Source organism: Lutjanus erythropterus, chromosome 4 (genome assembly GCF_056507025.1).
Source record: "Lutjanus erythropterus isolate fLutEry1 chromosome 4, fLutEry1.hap2, whole genome shotgun sequence".
Classification (NCBI taxonomy): Eukaryota; Metazoa; Chordata; class Actinopteri; order Lutjaniformes; family Lutjanidae; genus Lutjanus; species Lutjanus erythropterus.
The window spans coordinates 8,066,940-8,090,054 of record NC_139320.1 but is presented as its reverse complement, the minus strand read 5'-3'; the positions used below and the strand labels follow the sequence as shown (position 1 = coordinate 8,090,054).

The 23,115-nt window shown below is 38.9% G+C and overlaps 1 protein-coding gene across 24 annotated transcripts in view; it reads left to right on the top strand.

The window, feature by feature from the left end:
* phldb1b (pleckstrin homology-like domain, family B, member 1b) overlaps positions 1 to 23,115 on the top strand; it is a 178,455-nt gene that overhangs the window by 44,846 nt on the left and 110,494 nt on the right. For 6 of the 24 annotated variants that reach the window (XM_084716858.1, XM_084716856.1, XM_084716864.1 and 3 more), the window contains exons 1-4: positions 3,839 to 4,043; positions 7,720 to 7,821; positions 16,561 to 16,684; positions 18,555 to 18,725. In XM_084716858.1, coding sequence (XP_084572984.1) covers positions 4,008 to 4,043; positions 7,720 to 7,821; positions 16,561 to 16,684; positions 18,555 to 18,725 — 433 coding nt within the window. In that variant the 5' untranslated portion in view covers positions 3,839 to 4,007. Of the gene's footprint in view, positions 1 to 3,836; positions 4,044 to 7,719; positions 7,822 to 16,560; positions 16,685 to 18,554; positions 18,726 to 23,115 lie in introns of those variants that run through there. The other 18 variants (XM_084716870.1, XM_084716853.1, XM_084716859.1 and 15 more) reach the window with 7 other exon arrangements.

Below are 23,115 nucleotides of genomic sequence, written 5' to 3'. Positions count from 1 at the left end.
TGTCTTTTTTGACTTTTTGACTTTATTCTTGATGTCTCAACTTTATTTTTGACTTTACTCTCAATATTTTGACTTTATTCTGATGTCATTCTTGACCTTTCAACTTCATTCTTGAAAAGCAAAATTCAAACAAAAATCTTCGACCTCATTATGTCTGGCTCTAATACTCTTCCAGTGGGAGATGGGGATGGATAAAATCATATCATATCATATCTATTACAATATGTGATTTTATGTTGCAGTATGTTGTATGGTGATATTCTAACTTTTTGGGGGAAATTCAACTTAAGATCTTGTATTTGCAGGTTAGTTTGATGTTAAAATATAACACATAAAAATGTTGAGATGGCAAGATTAAATTTATCAGGACATTTGAGCAAATTTAAAAAAACTTTTCAATTCAGTTCTTTAGATAACCCCGTCTACAGCTGCATTTCATTTCACCTTTTATCTCTTATTCTATCATCTATATTATTCATCCCTTCTACACAACATCTAGTTGGCAGGCTGTCCAGCTTCCCTCCCTGCTTTTACATTTTTGCATTCCAGCTAAATGGTGAGCCTCCTCCCTCTCTCGCTTTCATAACCCCATCACAAAAAAAAAAAAAAAAAAAAAAAAAGATTCCCTCATGTGTGAGGAGAAATCCATGCCTGCCCTACAGAAAACAATGCCAGCCTTTCTGCCCTGGAATGAGAGGCAGAGAGGGAGGGAAAGAAAGAAAGAAATGGAGAGATTGAGAGTTCTTTGTGTGTCCAGTGAGAGTTTCTGGATGTGAAGAAAGAAAAGCTGCTGATGTCCTCCGCCTGTCTGACAGAAACCAGCTTTGATGTGGTGGGAACAAACACTCATACTGAACACAGCAATGAAGTTTAGACAGAGACGTCTGACAGCCAACAGGGAACTCTTGGCAAAGTATAGGGAGAAGATATGGATGGGAATAACTTCTTTTATTTGTCACTCATTCTTTAGAATTGGGATAAAAACATATTTTTAGGGTTTTTTGATTTTTAATCTTCAATTATGCTGTGGAAATATATTTTAAAAGATCAAACTCTTGGCTATTAAACTTTGTAACAGGACAACCTCTTAGTCATGACATTTTTTTTTTTTAATCAAAAGTAGTCGTCGACAGAGTTGACAGAATGTAAGTTTTTTTCATTTCACAGCATAGTCATAGTGAGCGCCATTTTATTTTTAAAGTGTCTCAGAGTTCTCTTAATGCAAAATACACATTTTTAAACCATAATTCTCATTTAGCTTTGATTTAGAAGAGCTACAGAGTCGACATGTTACGGTTGAGACACATCTGAGAGCAATATTATTTGATGACTTTGTCAAAAAAAAAAAAAAAATAGAAAGTTTACCAGTGCTTGAGCAGTATTCCCACCTTTTTTAAACCAGGAAGTGAGACAGGGATCCTGAGGATATAGCTTACCCTTTTAATGCCTGATTAAATCTTGTTTTTGTAAAAAAAAAAAAAAAAAAAAAAACATCTGACAGAGTTGACTTTAAAAGACCTTCACTTTCATAAAAAATACATTTTAAAACAAAGATGATTACAACAGCATGTTTTTACACCTATGTTATCAGTAGATTTTCTGAGTGTTAGATTTTAAAAGGCTTTTAACCCTCCTATTATCATTTGGGTCAATTTGACCCCATTCAATGTTTATCATTCAAAAAATAATAGTTGACTTTTGTTTTTTTGCTTCATATTTCATGACTTTTCCTAATTTGATGGGTACAATTGATTAAGCATAAAATTATCATGATGATGTGTGTCTGTGTGTGACCCATGTGTGACCTAACATCCCCACACCTGCAGGTGCAGAGTTGATACTTTTGAGTTGATACATGACATGGAGGAGGGGGAACAATATTGGCAGGTGTCAGGTTTGTCCCACCAGAAATGATTGTAAGACCAGCATGACCTGTTCACTATGTAAGAAATATGTCTGCAAGGAGCATGAACACACTCTCTGTACATCCTGTGTAAAGTAGAGCAGACTAGAAGCTTGACTGTGAGCATAAAGAACTGTTCCATGTTCTGACTATCTGACTGATGTTCTCATTAGGATTTTCTGTTTCATAAATGGATGAATGTTCAAACATGTAAACCCCCTCACACACACCAAACAAAACAAACAAACAAACAAAAACAAACAAAAAAAATCATAAACAAAAAAAAAAAAGGATAACAAAAGAGGAGGGGTGAGTGAGACTTTATAGTGACTAACCACAAATATGTTATGAAAAAAGGAGATAAAAATAAGTAAATAAATATGTTTATGAGAGGAAAGGGTGGTCACCAACATCAATCAATATGGTTCATTCTGTGAGAGTCATGAATGTTCACCCCAAATTAGAAAAGATTTGGATGAAAGATTTTCAAGATACACTAACTCTAAAACTGAAAGTTTGACCTGATGGTGGCGCTGCAGGAAAGGTCACATCATATTTTATTACTTGCAGGATTGATTACTGCAAAGCTCTTCTTTCTGGTCTCCCTAAAAAGAATATTTTACAACTACAATTACTCCAAAACTCAGCCGCTTGGATGCTGACAAAGACCAGAAAGAGAGCTCACATTACACCGATTTTAAAGTCTCTGCATTGGCTTCCTGTACGTTTTAGAATTGATTTTAAAATTCTTTTATTGGTTTATAAAGCTCTTAACGGTCTTGCCCCTTCTTATTTATCTAACTTGCTTTTACACTATGAACCCAGCAGAGATATTCTCTTATTGTAAAGCACTTAGTGCTACAATTCCTTTTGTATGAAAAGTGCTATACAAATAAAGTTATTATTATTATTATTATTATTATTATTATTATTATTATTATACTTATAATTTGAGAAGATTTGGATGATTTGGATATTAATGTATTCAACAAATAAACAAAGTGCCTGACACAAAAACTTGGTCAACAATTTTCTGTAATTTTCTGTGGAGGAGCCAAACACACTCAAAAGTAATCACATTACTTCCTCCTGCTCTCTGATGCACACGCCATCATAAGAGAACCTGCAGAGGTCAAAAAGTAACTCAGTATCTCAGACTTACTTGGGTAACTGTGCTGTAATTACTGTTTTGGAAATTGTAATCCCTGGGTTAAGTAATGATATTACAGTATTACTGAGTCACTGCCCAACACTGTACACAGGTATCCACTTTCTTGAGTAAACAAAAGTGTGAGAAAATAAGACATACAATACTAATAAAACAAACATTTACTGTTGGAACTTTTCTATTTATTTTTTTTATATGGCTGTTTATTACAGTCCCTACCTCGAGGTGAAAAGGGACAGTCAAACCAGCTGTGACTGTAGAAATAAAGTTAGTTATTGGCAGAATTTGGGAACCGACACACAGAAATCTTGAGGCAAGAACCACAAAGGAAACTGTCCAATGGAAACTGCTCAAATCAAAGAAATATAACCAAAGAAGGACTCCTAAACAGAAGTGGAGCTACCAACTGACCAAGGACATGGTTTATTAGTGGCTCATTTGCATTGTGCATAATTACAGAGCTCCCTCCTCCTCCTCCTCCTGCATGTTCACCTCTTTGTTTCTGTCCTTTATTTTTTATCAAATCATTTCAGTCATCACTCTTTCTTCCTCTTTGCTTCTTCTTTTCTCTTTTGATCACTGCTTACACACACACACACACACATACACACATGCACACTAATACACACACGTGCACACGTCTCTCTGTTATCTGGGACTTTGCTGCTGCCAGTCAGGAATGTAGGTCTTAGTTTAGTGGAGCAAGCAGCAACAGGTCCACGTCCTGAATAGGAGTTAGTGGAGGATACTGCAGCACCGGTAGCTTAAGACAAAGGGACCGAGATCAAGACAAAGACACAATCTGTGTTGCATGGGAAGACACAGGGTTGAAGAAACAGCGTTGAATTGGGTCTCCGGTCTCAGAGGTGTCCTCCTCGATCAGGTTCACAGTGATAGGATTGAGTCAGCAGCCTGCAGGAGCAGCAGCTCAGTGTCATGGAGGCTCTGCATTTACTGGACAACTGGAGGAAGGTAATTATTAGGGGTTTTTTTTTCAATTGATAACAATCATTAGTCAATACTAAAGACACTTTTTCTATAACTCTTCATACAGTCAGATGTCATACAGCTTGGATGCTCAGTTCACCTTCATAATTCGTTAAAATCACCAAAACACTTGATACATGTCTGAAAATGAGCTTCTTGGACCAAAACACCAGCAACAGCTCTCACTGACAAACACACATCGTCACACAACACACTGAGCTAAACAACACTAGCAACAGCGAGCTGCTGATTAACTTTTATCTTTGAAGTTTGAATCATTTTTCATATAAATTTCATTGTTGAGAATAACAAGAGTAACACCTTTTCGACCTTATTGACTGTACTTAAGTAAATCTCAAATCACAAATGCAGATATTTCATTCAGTGTCTTGTGTTTCCTCTGTTTTCATCTCAGTGATTCATCTGGGAAAAATCAAAAGTTGAAACAACAAAGTCTTGACCTTCCAGGAGTGCAATAATAATTAACTTTTGTTTAAGAAACAAACAAACTTGAAATAAATCAAAATTAAAAAAAGAAAAAAGATTGTGAAAATACAAAAACAACAGTTTTTGAATGTCCAAGTCTGCAATAACAATTAGTTGTTAAAAACAAAACAAAGCAAAACAAAAAAAGTATTCATTTAAAAAAAAAAAAGCTCAACATAAATCCCGCCCCCCACACATTTGAAAATAAATTCAAATTAAAATAAAAAAACTAAAAATAAAAAACTTTGAACAAATAAATAAAAAACTAAAAACCTATTAGTTTAAACAAATATGTTTGAAATAATCACATTTTTAAAAAAGTGAAAAATACAACAAATTCCTGAACTTCCAGGGCTGCAGAAATAAGTTCTTGTTTTCAACCATTAGTTAAAAAAAAGTAAATCAAATCAAAAAAATGTCATTCTGTTTGGATGTGTGATGCAGATATATGCAGAACAAATGAGAAAAGAGTTCAGGGATTTTGTCAGATTTGGTCATTGAATGAATTTTGTGTGAAAGCAGTCGGCTCAACATAGACCTCCACTTTGATGACTGAAGAGTTTTGACTTTAGTTTTGACTGATGCACGTTAGTAATTGAAAAAACTATAAAGGACAAGTAAAAGTTGTTTGAAATTTCACATGAGAAACACTGCAGGGAGCCTGAGGGGGGAGAGCAGCGAGCAGCTGGCTCACAGAAGACTTACTTCTTACACTGAAGCATTTTTCTCAACATTTATTTTTATTTTCTGGCTGTTTTGTGATTTACTGTTTTGAGGCTTCCCCGCGGCTCGCTCCTCTGAATATCATTTCACGGGTCTGTCAGGAGAGCAAACATGAGGATATTGCAGCAGTGTTTTGTTCTCCTGAGGGCACAGTACATCAGAAACATATTTTCCATCCCTGCTGCACAACATTTTAGGCATGCAAATGACTCCGGGTACCCTCTGATTCTCCGTGTTCTCCAACCTTTTCTGCGCTTCCTCACAACCACAAGCTTCTCACGTCTGCTATAATGACTACAGGAGTGTTTTCTCACACACTTCTACACGTGGACTGATATAGACATAGAATATATTTATAGCCGCTGGTTCAGTGCTGACTGGCTGGAAATACCCAAAAATGACTGCGTAAGAAGGCAGGAATTTGGGCTCAGTGTGTGTGAGTGTGTGTGTGTGTGTGTGTGTTTTCATAGAGACAAGAGAGCAGCCAAGGTGGCTGACTTCCAGTGAATGCGTCAACCACCAAGAGATTTGAGTGTGTGTGTGTGTTAAGTGTGAGTTAGTTCCTCAGAGCGTGTTGCTAAATGCTGTCTACCATCTGTTGTGTGTGTGTGTGTGTGTGTGTGTGTGTGTGTGTGTGTGTGTGTGTGTGTGTGTGTGTGTGTGTGCTCACAGCATGAATCACACCTTGACACATTAGTGTGTAGGCAGAGTGGGGAGGGGGAATCACACCAAATACGGGTCAATTTTCTTTCATTGTTGAGAAAAAAGTGGGAGATTGTGACACTTTTAAAGGGACAGTTCACCCCAAAATCAAAACCAGATATTTTTCCTTACTTGTAGTGCTGATTATCCATCAAGATAGTTTTGGATGTGATGTGCAGAGTTTAAAAGATGTGACCCGTAGATATGTCTGACTTCAAACTAACTGTCTGAAAAACTCAGCAGCAATGTTTCCTTATTGAAATCTTGACCTGGTCACTCAAGATAATCCACAGACCTTGTTGTGAGCAGTTTCATGTAGGAACTATTTTCTTGAACTGCACCCACCAAACGTATCACAGCACAGAAGGCAGCGTGCATCTGCTCACGGATGAGAGGTTAAATCTCAGCAGAAAAGGACGGCCTTGAACGTTCGCGTCCCGCGCTGTCATAAGCACGAGCCTCTCATCCGTGAGTAGATGCACGCTTCCCTCTGCATTATAATACGGTTGTTGGACGCCAAAGCACTTTTTACTTTTACTCCCTACATTTGAACACAAATATCTGTACTGTCTAATCCTTACATTTTCAAATCAGGCTCCTTGCTTTAGTTTTAATGCATTTGAGGAGAATTATTGATTATTTTGCATCTCTGTGCGCCGCCTTCCCAACATCAAGACCAACCCGACCAACACTGTATTTTAGGGGCTGATGCCGATGCAGATATTAGGAAATTCTGAATATACTCAATATATTGACCAATATTTTTTATACAATATTTATACAGAATATAGAATATGTACACAAACACAGTCTCTACAATGATCATTCAAATGTAGTTTGAACACTTGTGCCAAAACTTCGTAGTGGAAGCAGGATTTACAGTTTAACATCAGGCTGTTGTCCACCATTTCTAAAAAAGAAAATATTCCTTGGGGCCTTCAAAAACACAAACAGAACAAAATAAAGCTAAAAAATTTAAATCAATCTTTATTAAGTTCTGTTATAATATTGCACGACATATAGGGTCATGCGATACAGACAGATATAGCTGTAATAGAGCAATATGGGGCCAATAATATCAGTTAATTTCAACCTAAATGGCTGCAACAGTGACACATTGAAACTTTTTCTTTTGTACTTTTTACTTTTGTACTTTGAGTACATTTCAGACCCTCTACTTTTTCACTTTTATGTGAGTAAAGAAGTCTAATCAGTACCTCTTCTTTCCTTCTTTACTTGTACACTTTTGTAATGCTACTTTTATCTTTAAGTATTTGTACCGTACTTCTACTTGAGTAAAGAATGTACACACTTTTGGCAACTCTGGCAGACAGTAGAAAGAAAATAGTTCTTATATGAAACTGCTCATAACAAGGTCTGTGGTTTTTCTTGAGTAACTGAGTCATGATTTCTGGAAAGAGACGTTACTGAATTTTTCACATGTATTTTTTTGGTGCTTTGAGCATCACAGGCTGAGTGTCATCTAGTCCCATTATACTGAAGAGAGGACAGACATCTCTAAACTCGGCAACTCAGAACAAAACAGTCTAGACTGATACATAGGACATCAGGAAAGAGACGAAATGTGTCATTTTGATTTTGAAAATGTCCCTTTAGACTTCATTCAGATGTATCCATATCACAAGTTGACCATGAAAACAGAAAACAAAACAAAGCAGAGATGAGGTCATACATGACAACATTTGTTCCTCTCTGTGGCTGATATCGATGATGTCATTTCCTCCCTCAGGATCTTCATGTGTCACAGGCAGCCGTAGACAGCTCAGTGGACATGGACCGCCTGAACAGGAACATGCCGGAGTGTGGACGGCAAACACACCAGGTGTTACAGGTGAGTGTGTGTGTGTGTGTGTGTGTGTGTGTGTGTGTGTGTGTGTGCGTTAGAAGAGCAGATGCAGAAAAGGAATGAATCAGTAAGAGAGAGCCTCATTGTTCTCAACTTGGCAGCCATCAGAGAAAGACACAGTCATATGTCATCAGTGTGTCAGTTGTGTTGCATGATTCCAGTGTGGAAGCATTCACACACACACACACACACACACACACACACACACACACACACACACACACACACACACACACACACACACAGAGGGCACTCTCATCCTCTGATAAGTGTCTCCATTGATGGTAAATGTCAGCACTCTGGCAGGTTTTTGGACTGAAACTCTCCATGGATGATAAATAGTTGATCTGAAGGTCCAGCTGAGTGAGGCAGCAGGTCAGGTCAGGCGGTGCAGCTGGGACGCGTCCTGACAGCATATGTCAGTATGTTGTAAAGCAGGAATCTTCAACCACAGTCAGTAATTAGACAGAGCCGGAGATTGGATGTCTGTGTTTCCCACCTGCTGACTCTGACAATCCTATCAGGCAGTAAGGCTGTGTGTGTGTGTGTGTGTGTGTGTGTGTGTGTGTTCTGCTTTTTCCCCTGCATGTATGTGAGTTTGAGGGAGCGAGAAATGGACGATAAAACATGATGAGCTCAAACTTTAATGACTCCTGCGGGGAAACTGGGACAGTGTCGCAGAAAAAAACTGGAATATCAATAAGAATATAGCAAACTGTAAGCATTTAAATATAATTTTAAATGTATGATTGAAAAGTAAACAAAGAACAAAAACCAAACCAGCGATCAGATGGAGGAAGCAAAGACTTAAACAAGTACATATGATGAAAAGACATCATGGCGACTTTATGAATGAAAGCTGACCTCTTTTTGAACAGTTCCTACATTAACAAAGAAAAAAACATTACAACTCTAAGAGACCTCAATTAATATGTTAAACCAGCAGACCCCCTGGTTTTGTATTTGATTGGTGGGTATGTGTACGTACTGAAAGTATGATATGTGCATTTTGTAGCATTTTTATGTGGAGCTCCTGCTGGAGGAAAGACAGGGTTGGGAGTGTTACTTTAAAAATGTACTCTGATACAGTTACTAATTACCTGTTAAAAAAATGTAGTCACTAATCTAACCCCACATAATATTAAGTTGTGACTTGACTGCTTCCTGTTACTGGTTGTTCTGTGTAGGTAACATTAGAGGTTGGTCTGTGTGGCTACATTTGGCAATCAGTCTGTGTAGCTAAGGTTAACAGTTGGACTGTGTCTTTAAAGTTAGTGTTTGGTCTGTGTACTTCATGTCAACGATTGGTCTGTGTAGCTAACAATAGTGGTTGGTCTGTGTAGCCCATGTTAGCGGTTGGGTTGTGTAGCTAATGTTAGAAGTTGGTCTGTGTAGCTAACATTAGCATTTGGTCTATATTGCTTACGTTAGCAGTTGGTCTGTATAGCTAACATGAGTTGTTGGTCTGTGTGGCTGATGTTAGAAGTTGGAGCCATGTGCTACTGTAACAGCTCTGGAAGGTAGAGACTCAGGTGCAGAGAACACACAGGAGGCAGAGTGAGGTTCAAATAAAAATCACTGTCTTTACTAGAGTCCAAAAGGCAAACACAGGGAGTCCAAAAAGCCAAACGAAAACAGACAGGAAAAAAGGCACAAAACTATAATCCCATAAACAGGCGAAGACCAAACGGAAACATGAGGCCTATAACAGCACGAAGCAGCTTCACAGACAATAGAGACAATCTGGCAGCAGTGTTGCCAGATCTCGCGAGACAAATAAGCAACCAGGCCTTTAAAAACAAGCCCAAAACAAGCGACTTTTTCTAAGGAGCCCCCTTAGGTTCTGGGGAGAGAAAAATACAGAAATTGTGTGCATATTCTTACAATCTGTGTGGATGGATCGTAAACTGTGGGTACTACAGATTGTCAGTGTACATTCATATGGACAGATTGGTGAACTGTGCGCAGTTTTGAAAAATTGTACTGACGGTACTGTTTATTTTTCTTCCCCTGTGCTTCAGGATAATGACCAGAGGGAGTTAAACCATCTTTTCACATTTTTTACCATTAGAAAACAGATGGGATAACAAATATAAACTGATGCAAGTACATTATATACATAGTAAACCCCCACAAATAAATATCCTGAATTCACAAATTCTTTATTGTTGCTTTTATGCACCAATCTTCCTTTTTTCTTTTAGCTACATGACTTTGAAACAATATGTCATATCATCATTTCACATTTACATACTCTGCACAGGGCTCTCGAGTCGTCCCCCACGACAGGTTGAATCCATTCTTTTAACCCGCTCTCTTTCTCCCAGTCTTTGTTGTATTTCTTCCCGTATTTCGCCCACTTTGTCTCAGGGCACTGTTGCTTAAAAACAAAAACTCTCCCACAGTCCATCAGTCGGCAGTCGCGCTTTTTCATTCAAACCTCACCGACGTGTTTTTACCGTAACAGAAAAAAACACTGCCCTGCTCAGTCTGACGCTGATTGGCTAGTACTCATTGCCATCAGGATCAGAGCCAATTAGAAGCAGGATGTGGGTGGGAACAGACTCTGCTGTCTCCTCTGTGAATGTGTGTGTGTGCCTGTGTGTGGCGGGGGTTGGGGGCAGGCAGGACAAACTATCCTACATTTAAATAACATATTGAAATTATCTGCTTGACAACTTATTACGGAGCTGGCAACAAGCCCAAATAAGCAACTACACTTTAGAAACAAGCCCAAGAAAACCGCGACCCGCGACTACAAATATTAATAAGCGACTTCACGGAAAAACAAGCCCAAAGTCGCTTATAATAAGTGGACTTGGCAACACTGTCTGGCAGAGACATGTGGAGCTGGTGGGGGTATAAATACACGGGGATGGCAAGGAGTGTAATCAGGGGCAGGTGAGTGAGTGGCCTCAGGTGTGGTTGATGAGGGGCGGGAAAACACAGGAAACTGAAAAGACACAAAAAAATAAAACAGGAAATAACATGATGAAAACCACAATGTTGCAGCTCCAAATGTTTGGACCTATTTTTCAACTGATAAGACTGTGATAAAAAAAAAAAAAAATCGAAAGATTAATTGACAATAAAAATAATCCTTTGTTGCAGCCCTATAATAATCTGTTATCTGTACCAGCATGGTCAGGAATAGTCTAAACTAATTCTGCTCCAAAATGTGGTTTGTACATTCAATTTAAAGGTCCAGTGTGTCAGACTGACAGGGATTTATTGGCAGCATATGGCAGAAATGCAATATAATATTCACATATATGTTTTCATTATTGTATAATCCTAATAAGATTTGTTGTTGTTTTCGTTACTTTATGAAGAGCCATTTATATCTACAGAAGGTGTGGGTCCTCTTCCATGTTGCACCGCCATGTTTCTACAGTAGCCCAGGACAGACAATCCAAACACTGGCTCTAGATACAGCCTTTCACATTTTCACACTGTAGGTTCTCCCACAGGCTTGGAAGGGGAGGGTGAGAAGAGGTGCTAGATGCCACTAAAACCTACACACTGGTCCTTTAATCCAGACAGTGAAGATGATGTAGGTGTGGCTTTTGACTACCAATGAGGTAAAGGTGGTTCATTTTTTCCTCTGTTATTTTTGCCTTATCTGCCACTTTATTTTTCCTGCCTTTTCCATATAAGATTTAACTTTTTAAATGACAAATGAGTTAATTAATGCACTGATTGTGTTTTTCCAATCTGGGAAAGAAATGAGCATAACAAAGAGAAGAAAATGACACAGATATGTGCTGAAGCCAGAATAAGAGCACATTTACATGACAAAAACAGATTTAAATTCATGCTGTCCTAAACATATCTGTCACTACAGATTTGAGCTGTAAAAATCACCCAATTGTATATATTTAAATTACAAATATAGAAGACATATAGTTTTTACCACGCATGCAAATTCAGAACTGTGTATCACATTACACTGCACTGTATGCATGTATGTATTCAGACACAGAGGAGCGGGCTGTTGCTGTGTGCACCACATGGGAGCAGCAGCACACAGCAGATGAGCCAGTATGAATCCTGCAGTGCTGCCCCACTGGCACCTCCCCTCTCCTCCCATCACTCCCAGTAAAGCTTCCCAGTGCCCTCCCAGTCAGTCTCTATCTCAGCAATCCTCTTAGGCTTGACCCCACTCCACCGACGGCACCACCACAATCAGATAATCCTATTAGGACACACACGGCTAGCTAACCAGCCGAGAGGCCCAAGTCAATGCTCGCGTACAGGTTGGAAATAAAAAATGTAAGGGCTCAAAAGTGGGACAAAAAGACGCAGTCGCAGCAGGGTTTAAAATGCAAATACGCCCATCAGAGTTCATTTAACACTTCAGCTGGCACGGAGCTTTATCAGCGCTGGTGAACGAACAGTTCTTTAGTCAGCGTTCAACTGTTTTCAATGAATGAAAATCATTTGCTGTGATGTGAAACTAATTAGCTAAAGAGTGAAAGCTAAATGACGAGGCCACACTTCACTGTCACTGACATAGTATGCTAAATCATGTTCATTTATTAAAACGCAGTGCAAAGTTGATCGTAACGTAACATAACTTGATAAGACAGGGTTCTGTGTGACAGACATATATATTTAGCCCAATCTACTTTTAATAGGACTTGTAATTATTGATTCATCTGCTGATTATTTTCACGATTGTAAAAAAATGTTTATCAAAATTTCCCAGAGCCCAAAGTAAAATCCTCAAATTTCTTCCTTTGTCCAACCGTCTAAAACCCAAAGACTCTTCATTTAGTGTTTAGTCATTTTTGCTGGAAAAGTGACCAAAATCATCAATGAATTATCAGAATAGTTGGCAATTAATTTTCTTTCAATCGACTAACTGATTAATCAACAAATTGTTGCACCTCTAATTTTTAGTCAACCACCCAGGGCCTATATAATCCATTCACTTGACAGCTTCATCATTTTGTCAAATTTTGGACCTTAAAAACCAGATTATTGCAGCATCCTTCAGTTGACCCTTCCTAAGTCCCACCTATTTTCACTATGTGCTCCAATAACAGTTGAGTAAACTTGGTACCTTCTCGTTTCCTGTTTCCTGTACTTATGCTATATGCTATGCTTGAGTTGAAAAGAAAACCAAATTTTGAGATGTTGCTGGGGGACCTGTAAAAGCAATATATAGTCACATCTTAAGCTTAAGCTAGCTAATGTTAACAAAATGCTAGCTAATTTGCTAGCCAATCTACATAAATCATTTGCTAGTTAACCAGCTACCATTTGGCTAACATTAGTTAACTCTAGATAACTAGCTAGTTAATCTATATCCATCATTCACTAGCTAGTTAGCTAGCATTTTGTTAACATTAGCTGAATTATAATGTGACTATATGTGACTTTTAAAGGAAAGGCGAAAGCTGACACAGGTACCAAGCTTGCTCAACTCCTATTGGAGCACAGAGCAAAAAGGGGCGTGGCCTTGGAAGGGTCAGTTTAACTACAGTAACCCACAGCAGATTAACCAAACACTGGCTCTAGATACAGCTTGTTGCATTTGTCATGAGTTTCGCTGCCACTCTAGATTCTCCCACAAGCTTGGAAGGGGCCGACCCTAAAATCTAATTGGCCACCCTAAGTGCTACCTCATTATTGTCATGTATGATTGGTTATATGTCCAGTGAGAGGCGGGACCTTAGTTCCAACCACCTGCTTGATGAGTATTTTTAAATGTGAATTGTTTTCTTTTGCATGTAGTTTAATTTTTTTCTAAGGTTAATTTAGCCTACTTAATAAATTCATTAATGAGTTAAATAATAAATCATAAAAATAAAAGTATTTTTCATGATGGAGTGTGGCGGATGAATTTAGGATTCTTACAGCCTGAGGACCGATGTACAACAGAGGCACAATTTCCTTTTGAGGACAAAAATTAAAGTATGGAAGCCTATATTATATTTGCAAGGCATAACTCTGTTTTGCTGTAATTAGAATGACTATTTAGCTTTGAAATACAAAGTTTAACACACAGGAATAAGAAAGATACTGTCAGTAATTAAGGTAGAGAGAGTGCGCATGAATTTGCACATTGCATGTTGCATGCCAACCCTGCATAAGTCAGTGCTCCAGTGGGCCACCCCTGTCTAAAGTGTCTGGAAACATCCCTGTTTACAGCCAGCATTTGGTTTGTCCGCTCTGGGCTACTGTAGAAACATGGTGGCCTCCATTGAAGAGGACCTGCTCAATCTTTTTTTTTTTAATGTCAGATTTTGGGCCCAAAAACCATTATTGCATTAATGTATGAGACTACGCCTATCCTGGTATTGATTTATCTTTGATTCTCCTTTCTCTCCTTGGAGTAAAGGATGTTACTCAACAGGAGGAGTAATTCGTTTATCCACGTCAGACCCTGGGAGGTAAAACCAACCAGACGAAGAGAAAAACAGAACATTTACACATTTCGTTGCATCCCAGGCAGAACTCACCTCTCCACCGGCAGTAATTTAACAACCAGAGGAAGACTAAAAAGCACAATTGTCTTTATATTCAGGCATGGCTGCGCTGAAAAGTGCTCATGACAAGTTAGCCCGCTGAACGCCCTCCAGGAGCTTCATGTTTCTTAATTGCGGAGCGCTGTTGCCATGGCGACATCCCTTCCCCCTTGCTGAGCTGAGAGCACATGGTGATGCTTTAGGCCTAGCTGCGAGGGGGAGAAGGGGGGAAGACGACACACACACACACACACACACACACTTGCCTCAGTGTGTAGAGGAGTATGTAAACAGGCAGAGCAGCCAGCTATGGAAATGACCTCCCATAGTGAAGACATTCAGACTCCTCTTCTCATCCCCAGAGTCTCCTTCGGTACGTCTGATGCATTAGTGAGGCAGTAAAACAGACACAGGAGTGTTGTCTCTCCTATAAAACTACATATCCACATTTTTGACATCATGCACAGCCAATTAGTTCAGCTAATGGACAGGAAATGATTGCTGATTAGGTCCCATTCACCGAGTGCCATTTATAGTCCAGACAGAGCTGTGCAAACGGAGACGGAGAATGTGACCTCTTTCTTTACATTTGGAGGTGTAGATTACACTCAGTATGTTGCAGTGTCTGCTGAGCTGCAGCTGATGTTCTCTACTTCATCTGCAGCCATGAAGGAGTTTTTAAAAAATAGTTACGTGATGAGATGAAAGGAGCAGATGCTTGGAATAAGAAAGTCTGACTTTGATAAAGCAGCTTTGTTCTTGTTAGTTGTTGAGTATCATCACTGCCAAAATCAAAAGTGAATGAATAAATAATAAATGAATTATAAATATTTAATTAATTATGCCAATAAATTAATATGCTATTATATTTACAAAAATAGCCCCCTTATTTGCTTAATGAATCATTTATTTTGATATTATATTTGGTGGATTTAATGGCATGTTATTTCATGTCATTTATTTCTTAATGTATTTATTTTTGATTATTTCAATTCCTCCACAGTCAGGACTGATCAAACAGCTTTTTTATTCTGGTAATTTGACTTTCAAGCATGAAGTTACTCAGAACCAGAAATAGAAATGTCAGTGACAAGTTATAATAGCTTATTAAGATGATTAAGGTTTTTAAAAAAAGCTTGACACAAGTGAAATGTTCTAATATAAACTTGTCAGACAAAAACACAAGCACATATTTCCTTGATTTAAGATACTTTATCTTACTTAGTGTTAAGGAATTGTCCAATTTTAGGTATCACACACAGGCTTGGAGTCATTGAGAAGCCTGAACTACAGTGTAGTTAACACAAAATACATGTTTCGTCAACTTAAAGGACCAGTGTGTAGGATTTAGAGCAGTGATACTATTTTCTTTGCCCGCCACTTTTGCAAAATAGCACAGGACCAGGGGTCAGTTAATAGCCAAACATCAAAAATAACTGTTCATCAGAAGAAATTAATAACCATTAAAAGGACCATAACTCATCTTCAATTGAAATTCTGTATTTCAAATTAACTGACCTATTAACTTAAATTATTACCTATATTAATTTGATGCAAGAACTGACAGATGAGACGACAGTGAATACATTTATTTTTATTGTAAATTATAAAATGGTCGGAGAGCCACCTGCCACCTTCTTGGGGGCCAGATTTGGCCAGTGGGCCGCAAATTGAGTATCACTGATTTAGTGAGGATGGTGTAGATTGCAACCAACTGAATACTGCTCACCTCACTCTAACCTTTAAACATCTGCAAGAAGCTATGGTGGCCATGAAACTTGACAAATGTCCCGTCTAGTGCCAGTGTTTTGTTTGTCCATTCTGGGCTACTCTATGGACGAGGACCTGCTCCCTCTGTGGATATATATGGATCAATCCAGGGTAACAAAAACACAAGGCCCCTTTTTTCAGGTGATTATACACTAAAGAAAACATACTTCTGAATATTATATTACATTTCTGCCACATTCTGCCGGTTAAGTCTTCATGCTGGACCTTTAATCAAAATCAGTGGTGTGTTTTATAGTCAAACCACCATTAAAAGGAAAAATCCCCACACTAAGTGGTCCTAAAATAGAAAAATTGTATCAAGAAGTGGTTTATTTATATTCACCCCCATTATGAACAAATAATAATAAAAAATCACCCTCTGTAATTCTGATGACATATTCCACATTGACACAACATTAATTTATCCAGAACAAAAATTTCAAATTAACTATTTATTTGTGACCTTTGACCTTCTTTTCAGAGCACTCCTCTGGACCTGATTGAGACTGGCAGGGGGCTGAAGTTCCAGGCAGAGCGCCCCCACCTGGTCAGCCTGGGCAGTGGCCGTCTGAGCACAGCCATCACCCTGCTGCCCCTGCCCGAGGGTGAGGCCACCTGCTGCCAGTTATTAGCTTCAGAGAGAGACGTAGATGTGTACTGATGTCAGTGTTACAGAACACACTGTCATATGATTCAATTATAATATCACACATCAAAATGTTGCTTCCAGGCTTGATTGCATTATTGCCTTTTTACTGTAGTGTTGACTTTATTGCAGTGAATTTATTTTAAACGATTTGGTTGCATTTTTCAGCTTTCACCAAGGGACAAAACAACACACACACACACACACACACACACACACACACACACACACTTGGATCTCTGGTGACCTGACCCTCTTATCACCTCTATATCTATCTTTCGTCCTTGTCTGTCTCTTTGTCCGAGCTGCAGGCACTTCTTTGTGTCTTTTTTCTGTCTGGTGACCTTTTGGCTTTTAGTCTGCCTATTTCTATGTCTGTCTGTCAGTCTGTCTGTCTGTCTGTCTGTGTCTATAAGACAGTTTGATTTTTCACACTTAGGACATTTTACTGGGCTCTGGAGGACATTGCCACTACTGTTACTTAAACTCAAGGGTGTAATTTTTCCTCCAGGAATGTGGAGGAGACATTTCCCTCTCACTTTTATAATTTCAGGTTTATTTTCTTCCAAAAGTCTCTTGTGAACTTTATTTTCTGGCTGTCCGGCCTCCTCAGTCCAGATGAAAGAAGGTCTGAGGTCATAATGTTGACACATTTGTCTGAGTCGACTTCAGTCATAACTGTGTGTTCAAAGCACACCACTTTTCATGTGCATGTCCAGTCAGAGTTGATGGTAAATGTAGTTAATTGAATTGAAATTCCTCACTGTGTGCTACACACCCAAGTTCTCCTGCTGCAAAGTTCTTCTTTCATCCAGTGATGCCACGGTGATGTCACTGATATTAAGGAAGAACTACAGGCTGTTTCAGCTTCGATTTCTAGTCTCCACCTCTGAGTAGCCAGGTTATTTTTGTCCCCAAACACTATGTTTTGGCCAACAAAGTAATAGCTGTAGGCTAAGGCGATGATACACAGCTACATGGCCATGGGCTTCAGACACTACTGTGCAATGCATCTTGGGAAATGCATGGCACTGCTAACAGGAGAACACAGCTTTCTGAAAAAATTGACAATGATTGGATGTCCACATAAAAGGGGTGAATTTTCCTTTTAATGAGCATCAGGTAATGATGGTGCAATACCACCTTTACTTTTTTTGCTCTGGGTTTCACTTCTCAGGTTACATACTGTCAGCTCATCCTTATTGTTGGAGGTTGTTGGGACCATACATATTAGAATAGCATCGGTCTTAAAAGGGATAGTTCACCCAAAAATGAAAATTCTCTCATTACTGAATCACACTCATGCTGACTGAAGCATTGCAGAATCTCCCATACAGTGAAAATGAATGGTGACCAGTTTTCAAACGTCAGAAAATGATAAAATGCATCCACACTGCTTGTCCAGTGTAATCCAAGTTTCCAAGAGCCCCAAAAGTGTGTAGTGTGATGGTGTGGGTGTGCAAATGAATGGCATGCTGGGGCTTGAGGAGACTTGAATTACACCAGATGAGCAGTATGGAGGCATTTTATGTTGTTTTTGGTTGTTTTTAAACTGGTCGCCATTCACCTCCATTGTTTAATAGATTCTGCCACACTGATTTCCTGGGAAATTCCACAATTTTTTGTGGACTACAAAACTAAACCTGACCTTCAATCAGCATGAGCGTGAGTAGATAATGATTGAATTTTCATTTTTGAGTGAACTATTCTTTTAAATCTGTCATGAATCTGTCTCTGAATCTGAATCACCACAGTGCAACAGTAGTGATCAGTTCCACAATATGCACCACATCAGATGTTACTCTGACTCTTCCTCCTTCCTCGTGCAGGTCGGACCACGCTGGGTCATGGTCCCATGGACATCAACATCCAGGGCCCCGGGGTGGCTGCCCAGCACTGCTACATAGAGAACCGGTCAGGGGTGATCACTCTGCACCCTTGTGGGAACCTTTGTGCTATCGATGGGCTCCAGGTCACGCAGCCTGTCCGCCTGTCGCAAGGTAGGAATCAGCCCGAACATCTGTCCCATAATGCACTATGCCCGGAGTGCATGATATGTCATCAGAGATCAAGGAAAGTTGACATACTTGCTTCTCTGACAGCACTACAGCTGCAGTGTCCTTCTTTTGAATGTCTACTCCTGGCTGGAATAACTGTTTTGTTTGCCCGTTTTCTATTAATTACAGTTCAAGTTAAGGCAGAATGTTTGCCGAATGATAAAGTGTCTGTTTGTGAGTCATAAAAAATCAGTAATAATTTTGCGGAAGGAGTACATATTTATAACAGTTAAATTGAGCAATTTGTGAATGGAGTTTGGCAGGCAGTGAGACAGGAAGTCACTCAACTCCAGAGTGTGTATTTTTGTAGCAGTGGGCTTTTTGTTTTCAGGATAACAGACTTAAGTTTCCACCGACAAACAACTGCCGGTTCTAAACAGCTGATCAACTTACAGCGGAGAGCTTATCGTCGCTTGTTATTGTCAGTTTACGATGTTGCACACGTCCTGCGGCCCTGCACTGCTCCTGCAGCCTGCCCGAGCTTCACTGAGTCTGGAGAAGAGGGGGTGAGGGGAAACAGCTTGCACCAACCATAGACTGTCTGGACTGCAGTACTCATTTCTGCACATGCAATTGCCACGTATTGCTCCTTTAAGTGCACTGCGAATCACTGCAACCAGCTTGAAAGTTGTAAGAAGCCAATGAGCAGATTTTTAATGTGGTTTCTGTAGAACTCAGCGGTAATGTCACCGGCGTCCTGATGTGTATGATGTGTGACTTAATGTAAGCCATACATCAGCCCATCAGCTCTCGACCTGGTCAATGAAAACGCAGCGTACGAGCCAGAGGGTCTGCTCAATAAAATGCACAGCGTGTGCTTTTAAACAGCTATCGATTGAAGAACGGCCCAAGGTTCCTGTGTTAATAAGTTAACAGAGCGAGCTTTGCTGTGCTCAGGCATGCAGATATTGAAGAAAGCGGAGGGAGAGAAGATGAATTGATTTTCAATCTGCCACAGCCTGGGTGCAGCTTAGATTGGACACTGTGGAGAAATCTCACTAAAATTATCCTCTGGAATTGGCTTTTTAAAGGTAGACGATTGCTCTTATAGAAGGCAAAGCCTCCTGGGAAAGCGGGGAAGCTAGGGCAGAGGTTAACTGGACGCCATCTGTCTCAGTAGGAAGTCTAATATAATGTGATGGAAAGAATCTTGCAATGGAATTTTGTAAAAGAGAAAGCCGGATAATATCAGGGGATTTATCATTTTTACAAATGCATCAGTTTACATAAACAAAGCACAATGTGTGCTTTACAACACTACAGTCACACATGTGGTGCAATGCAAGGGAGGACAAAATGGACATTTCTCTTGTTTTCCTTGTTTCCTATCCCCCAACCTGTCTTAATTTAACAGTTGATTAAGAAAATATTGATTGCCAGCCACCCTGACAATTGATCGATCAAATATTTTCCAGTCATGGGTGTCAAGCATCTGCTAGCTTTAGCTTCTTATGTATGAGAATTTGCTGCCCTCCTTGTCATCTGCAGTGACAAATGAAGAGTCTGAGCTTCAAACTGCCAGCTGGACAAAAGAAGCAACTCAAAGACATCACCTTAGTCTCAAGGAAATTGTCATCAACACTTTCCACCAATCTTTGCATTTTACTGACTGAACAGTTGATCGACCAGTCATGAAAGTAATCGTCCCGTCAGTCAGTCGAGAAACTACTTTCTTTTCTATTAGAAAGCAAGTAGTTCCTTCATGAAACTGCTCACAACAATGTGTATGAGTTAGCTTGAGTAACTGGGTCGTGATTTTTGGAGAGAGACGCTGGTGTCAAATTTTTCAAATGTATTTTTTGGTGCTTTGAGCGACACAAGCTGAGGGCCATTTAGTCCTGTTATATTGGAGAGAAGGCAGACATCTTTAGAGCCAATATCTCCAAAGCTCTGCAACTCACACCAAAAACATCTAGATAGATAAATATCACTACAGCTCAGGGGAAAGACATGTATTTGTATAGTTTCTTTGTTTCTTGAGGTACGGTTTGTGGGCCTGAGCACTTCTGTGGCATCACAGTGCTTCATTTTTAATGGCATTTTGTGACACCTTTAGTTTCATTTAGTCAGGGAGGCGCTGTTTCTGCAGTTTAGACATTAAACAGCTTTAATTATAACTGCCTCCCTGCATGTCACTTTCTTTTTTTATTTTATTATTATTTATTTATTGATTTATTATAGTCATTCCAATAATAGGTGGTGGGAAATTATTGAGTTCCCAGTTTTCTGGAACAGAGCATCAGACACTTAACTCATCTTTTAAACTCCACAAATCATGTTTGTCTGTCAAGAATTTAGTCTCCAAGCCCAAGCTGATATAACCCCGATGACATCATTATGGCGTCATCAAGGGTTTTTCTGGGGGGGTTTTACCAAGCTCTGCTACAGCCTCAGAAGATATTATACAGCTGTTTTTGATAGGCTTAATAACCCCCCGCCTCCCCCGAGTGAGTCAGTAAACTGAATTCATATGTAAAACTGATGGAGTGAACCTTTAAACTTCTTTATACATAATTTAACATAATAATGTTTTTCCATTCTGAGTAACCACGTTGTATGTCTGCAAGATATTTTAATTATCTCTGTCAGTTTCTTTTATGTTCTTCATTGTACAAATTAGAGTATAAAACATTCAAGGTGCAGAAAGTTATTGTCTTGATAGCCTTATTGTTACTGGAAGGGAAAAAATTATGTAGATTATTAGAGTTATAAAATCTGGACTTGTGGATATGACATTTTGCTACGAGAATCATTAAGATAATAAATAAAGAGTAAGTAAAGTGAATTCTAAATATTTTTCAAATTTTGAATGTCAAATACTTAATCTACCAATCATGTCACCAGTTACTACTCCACTTACAGTGTAAATGGTTTAAGATGTTAAACCAGAAAGTGGCTCGTCTTAATGTCTTCCTCAGTTAATTTTGAGATTTTCATCTGAGCCCTTTTCCTCCCCATGTTTTCCCTCTGATAGGCTGAATCAAACCGACCAACCTTTATCCCCTTAAAACATCAGCTCAACCCGCTTTGAACAAACGGGCTTAGTTTTTACAGTACATGCCCCTTTCATTGTCGGGATTTCCCTCCACCGGCTCTTCTGATTTATATTGTAAATCCAGGCGGATTACCGCTAAACGCTTGTTAAGCACTTTGTGACAATAAAGACTTGTTGCTGCCTGGTTTTCTATAAAGTAACGCTGACGAGTCCAAGCCTTCAAAAGACTTTTTATTAACAAAGTCAGAAACACAGAAGCAGACAGAAGCAGACAGCATGACACACAGCAGCGTCTAGTCGTAGCTCACTATGATGCATCCTCTGGACTTCACTTATCTTGTAGGGAACATTAAAGTGGACTACAATCAGAGGTGGGGAGTAACTAAGTACAAACAAGTCTACTTACTGCACTTTACAGAAGTATGATATTAAAATCTAGCCTATATCTGTACAGGAGAACAGCGTTGCAGAATCTCCCAAACAATTTAAGTGAATGGTACCCGCTTTCAAACGGAAAAACCAACTGAAAAAGACACATGAAGTACCTCCATACTGCTTGTCTGGTGTAACTCAAGTCTCCTTAAGCCCTGGCTGCCCAAAAAACTTAACCTTCAATCTGCACGAGAGTGAGTAGATAAGGACTTAATTTTCATTTTGGGGGGAACTATCCCTTTAATGCATTTGAGGTGGACTATTCATTACTTTTATTTTGCATTGTTGCACACCACCTTCCCAACTTTAAGACTGTTTTCAACCTAAATGACCTAAATGTAAAAAAGTGTAACATGATGAAAAGAACCTATCAAGACATAAAAGAAGTAACAAGAGGAAAAAGTTGTAAGATACCAAACAAAACAAAAACAACATGAAATTCGTAACAAGAAGAAAACATCAAAAAAGACATAAGACGAAAACAATGTTAGAAGACATTGTAAAAGACATAAGATGAAAATTACATATGATGTAACAAAATGAAAACACCGTAAAAACTGTGACAAGATGGAAACATGAAAGACGTAACATAATGAAAAGGTTTGTTAAAGACAGCAAAATGAAAACGACATAACAAGATGTAACAAGACGAAAACAACGTAAAAGGTGTAATCGGACGAAAAGGACGTAAAAAGACAAAAACATTGATTTAAAAGACGTGACAAGACAAAAACATAAAAGACATAACAAATTGAAAATCTTGTAAAAGGCGTAACAAAGTGAAATCGACAAAAACAACGTAAAAGGTGTAATAAGACGAAAAAGATGTAAAAAGATGAAAATGTTGTAAAAGACATGACAAGATAAAACCAGCATAACCAAACATATAGTGAAAACAACACAAAA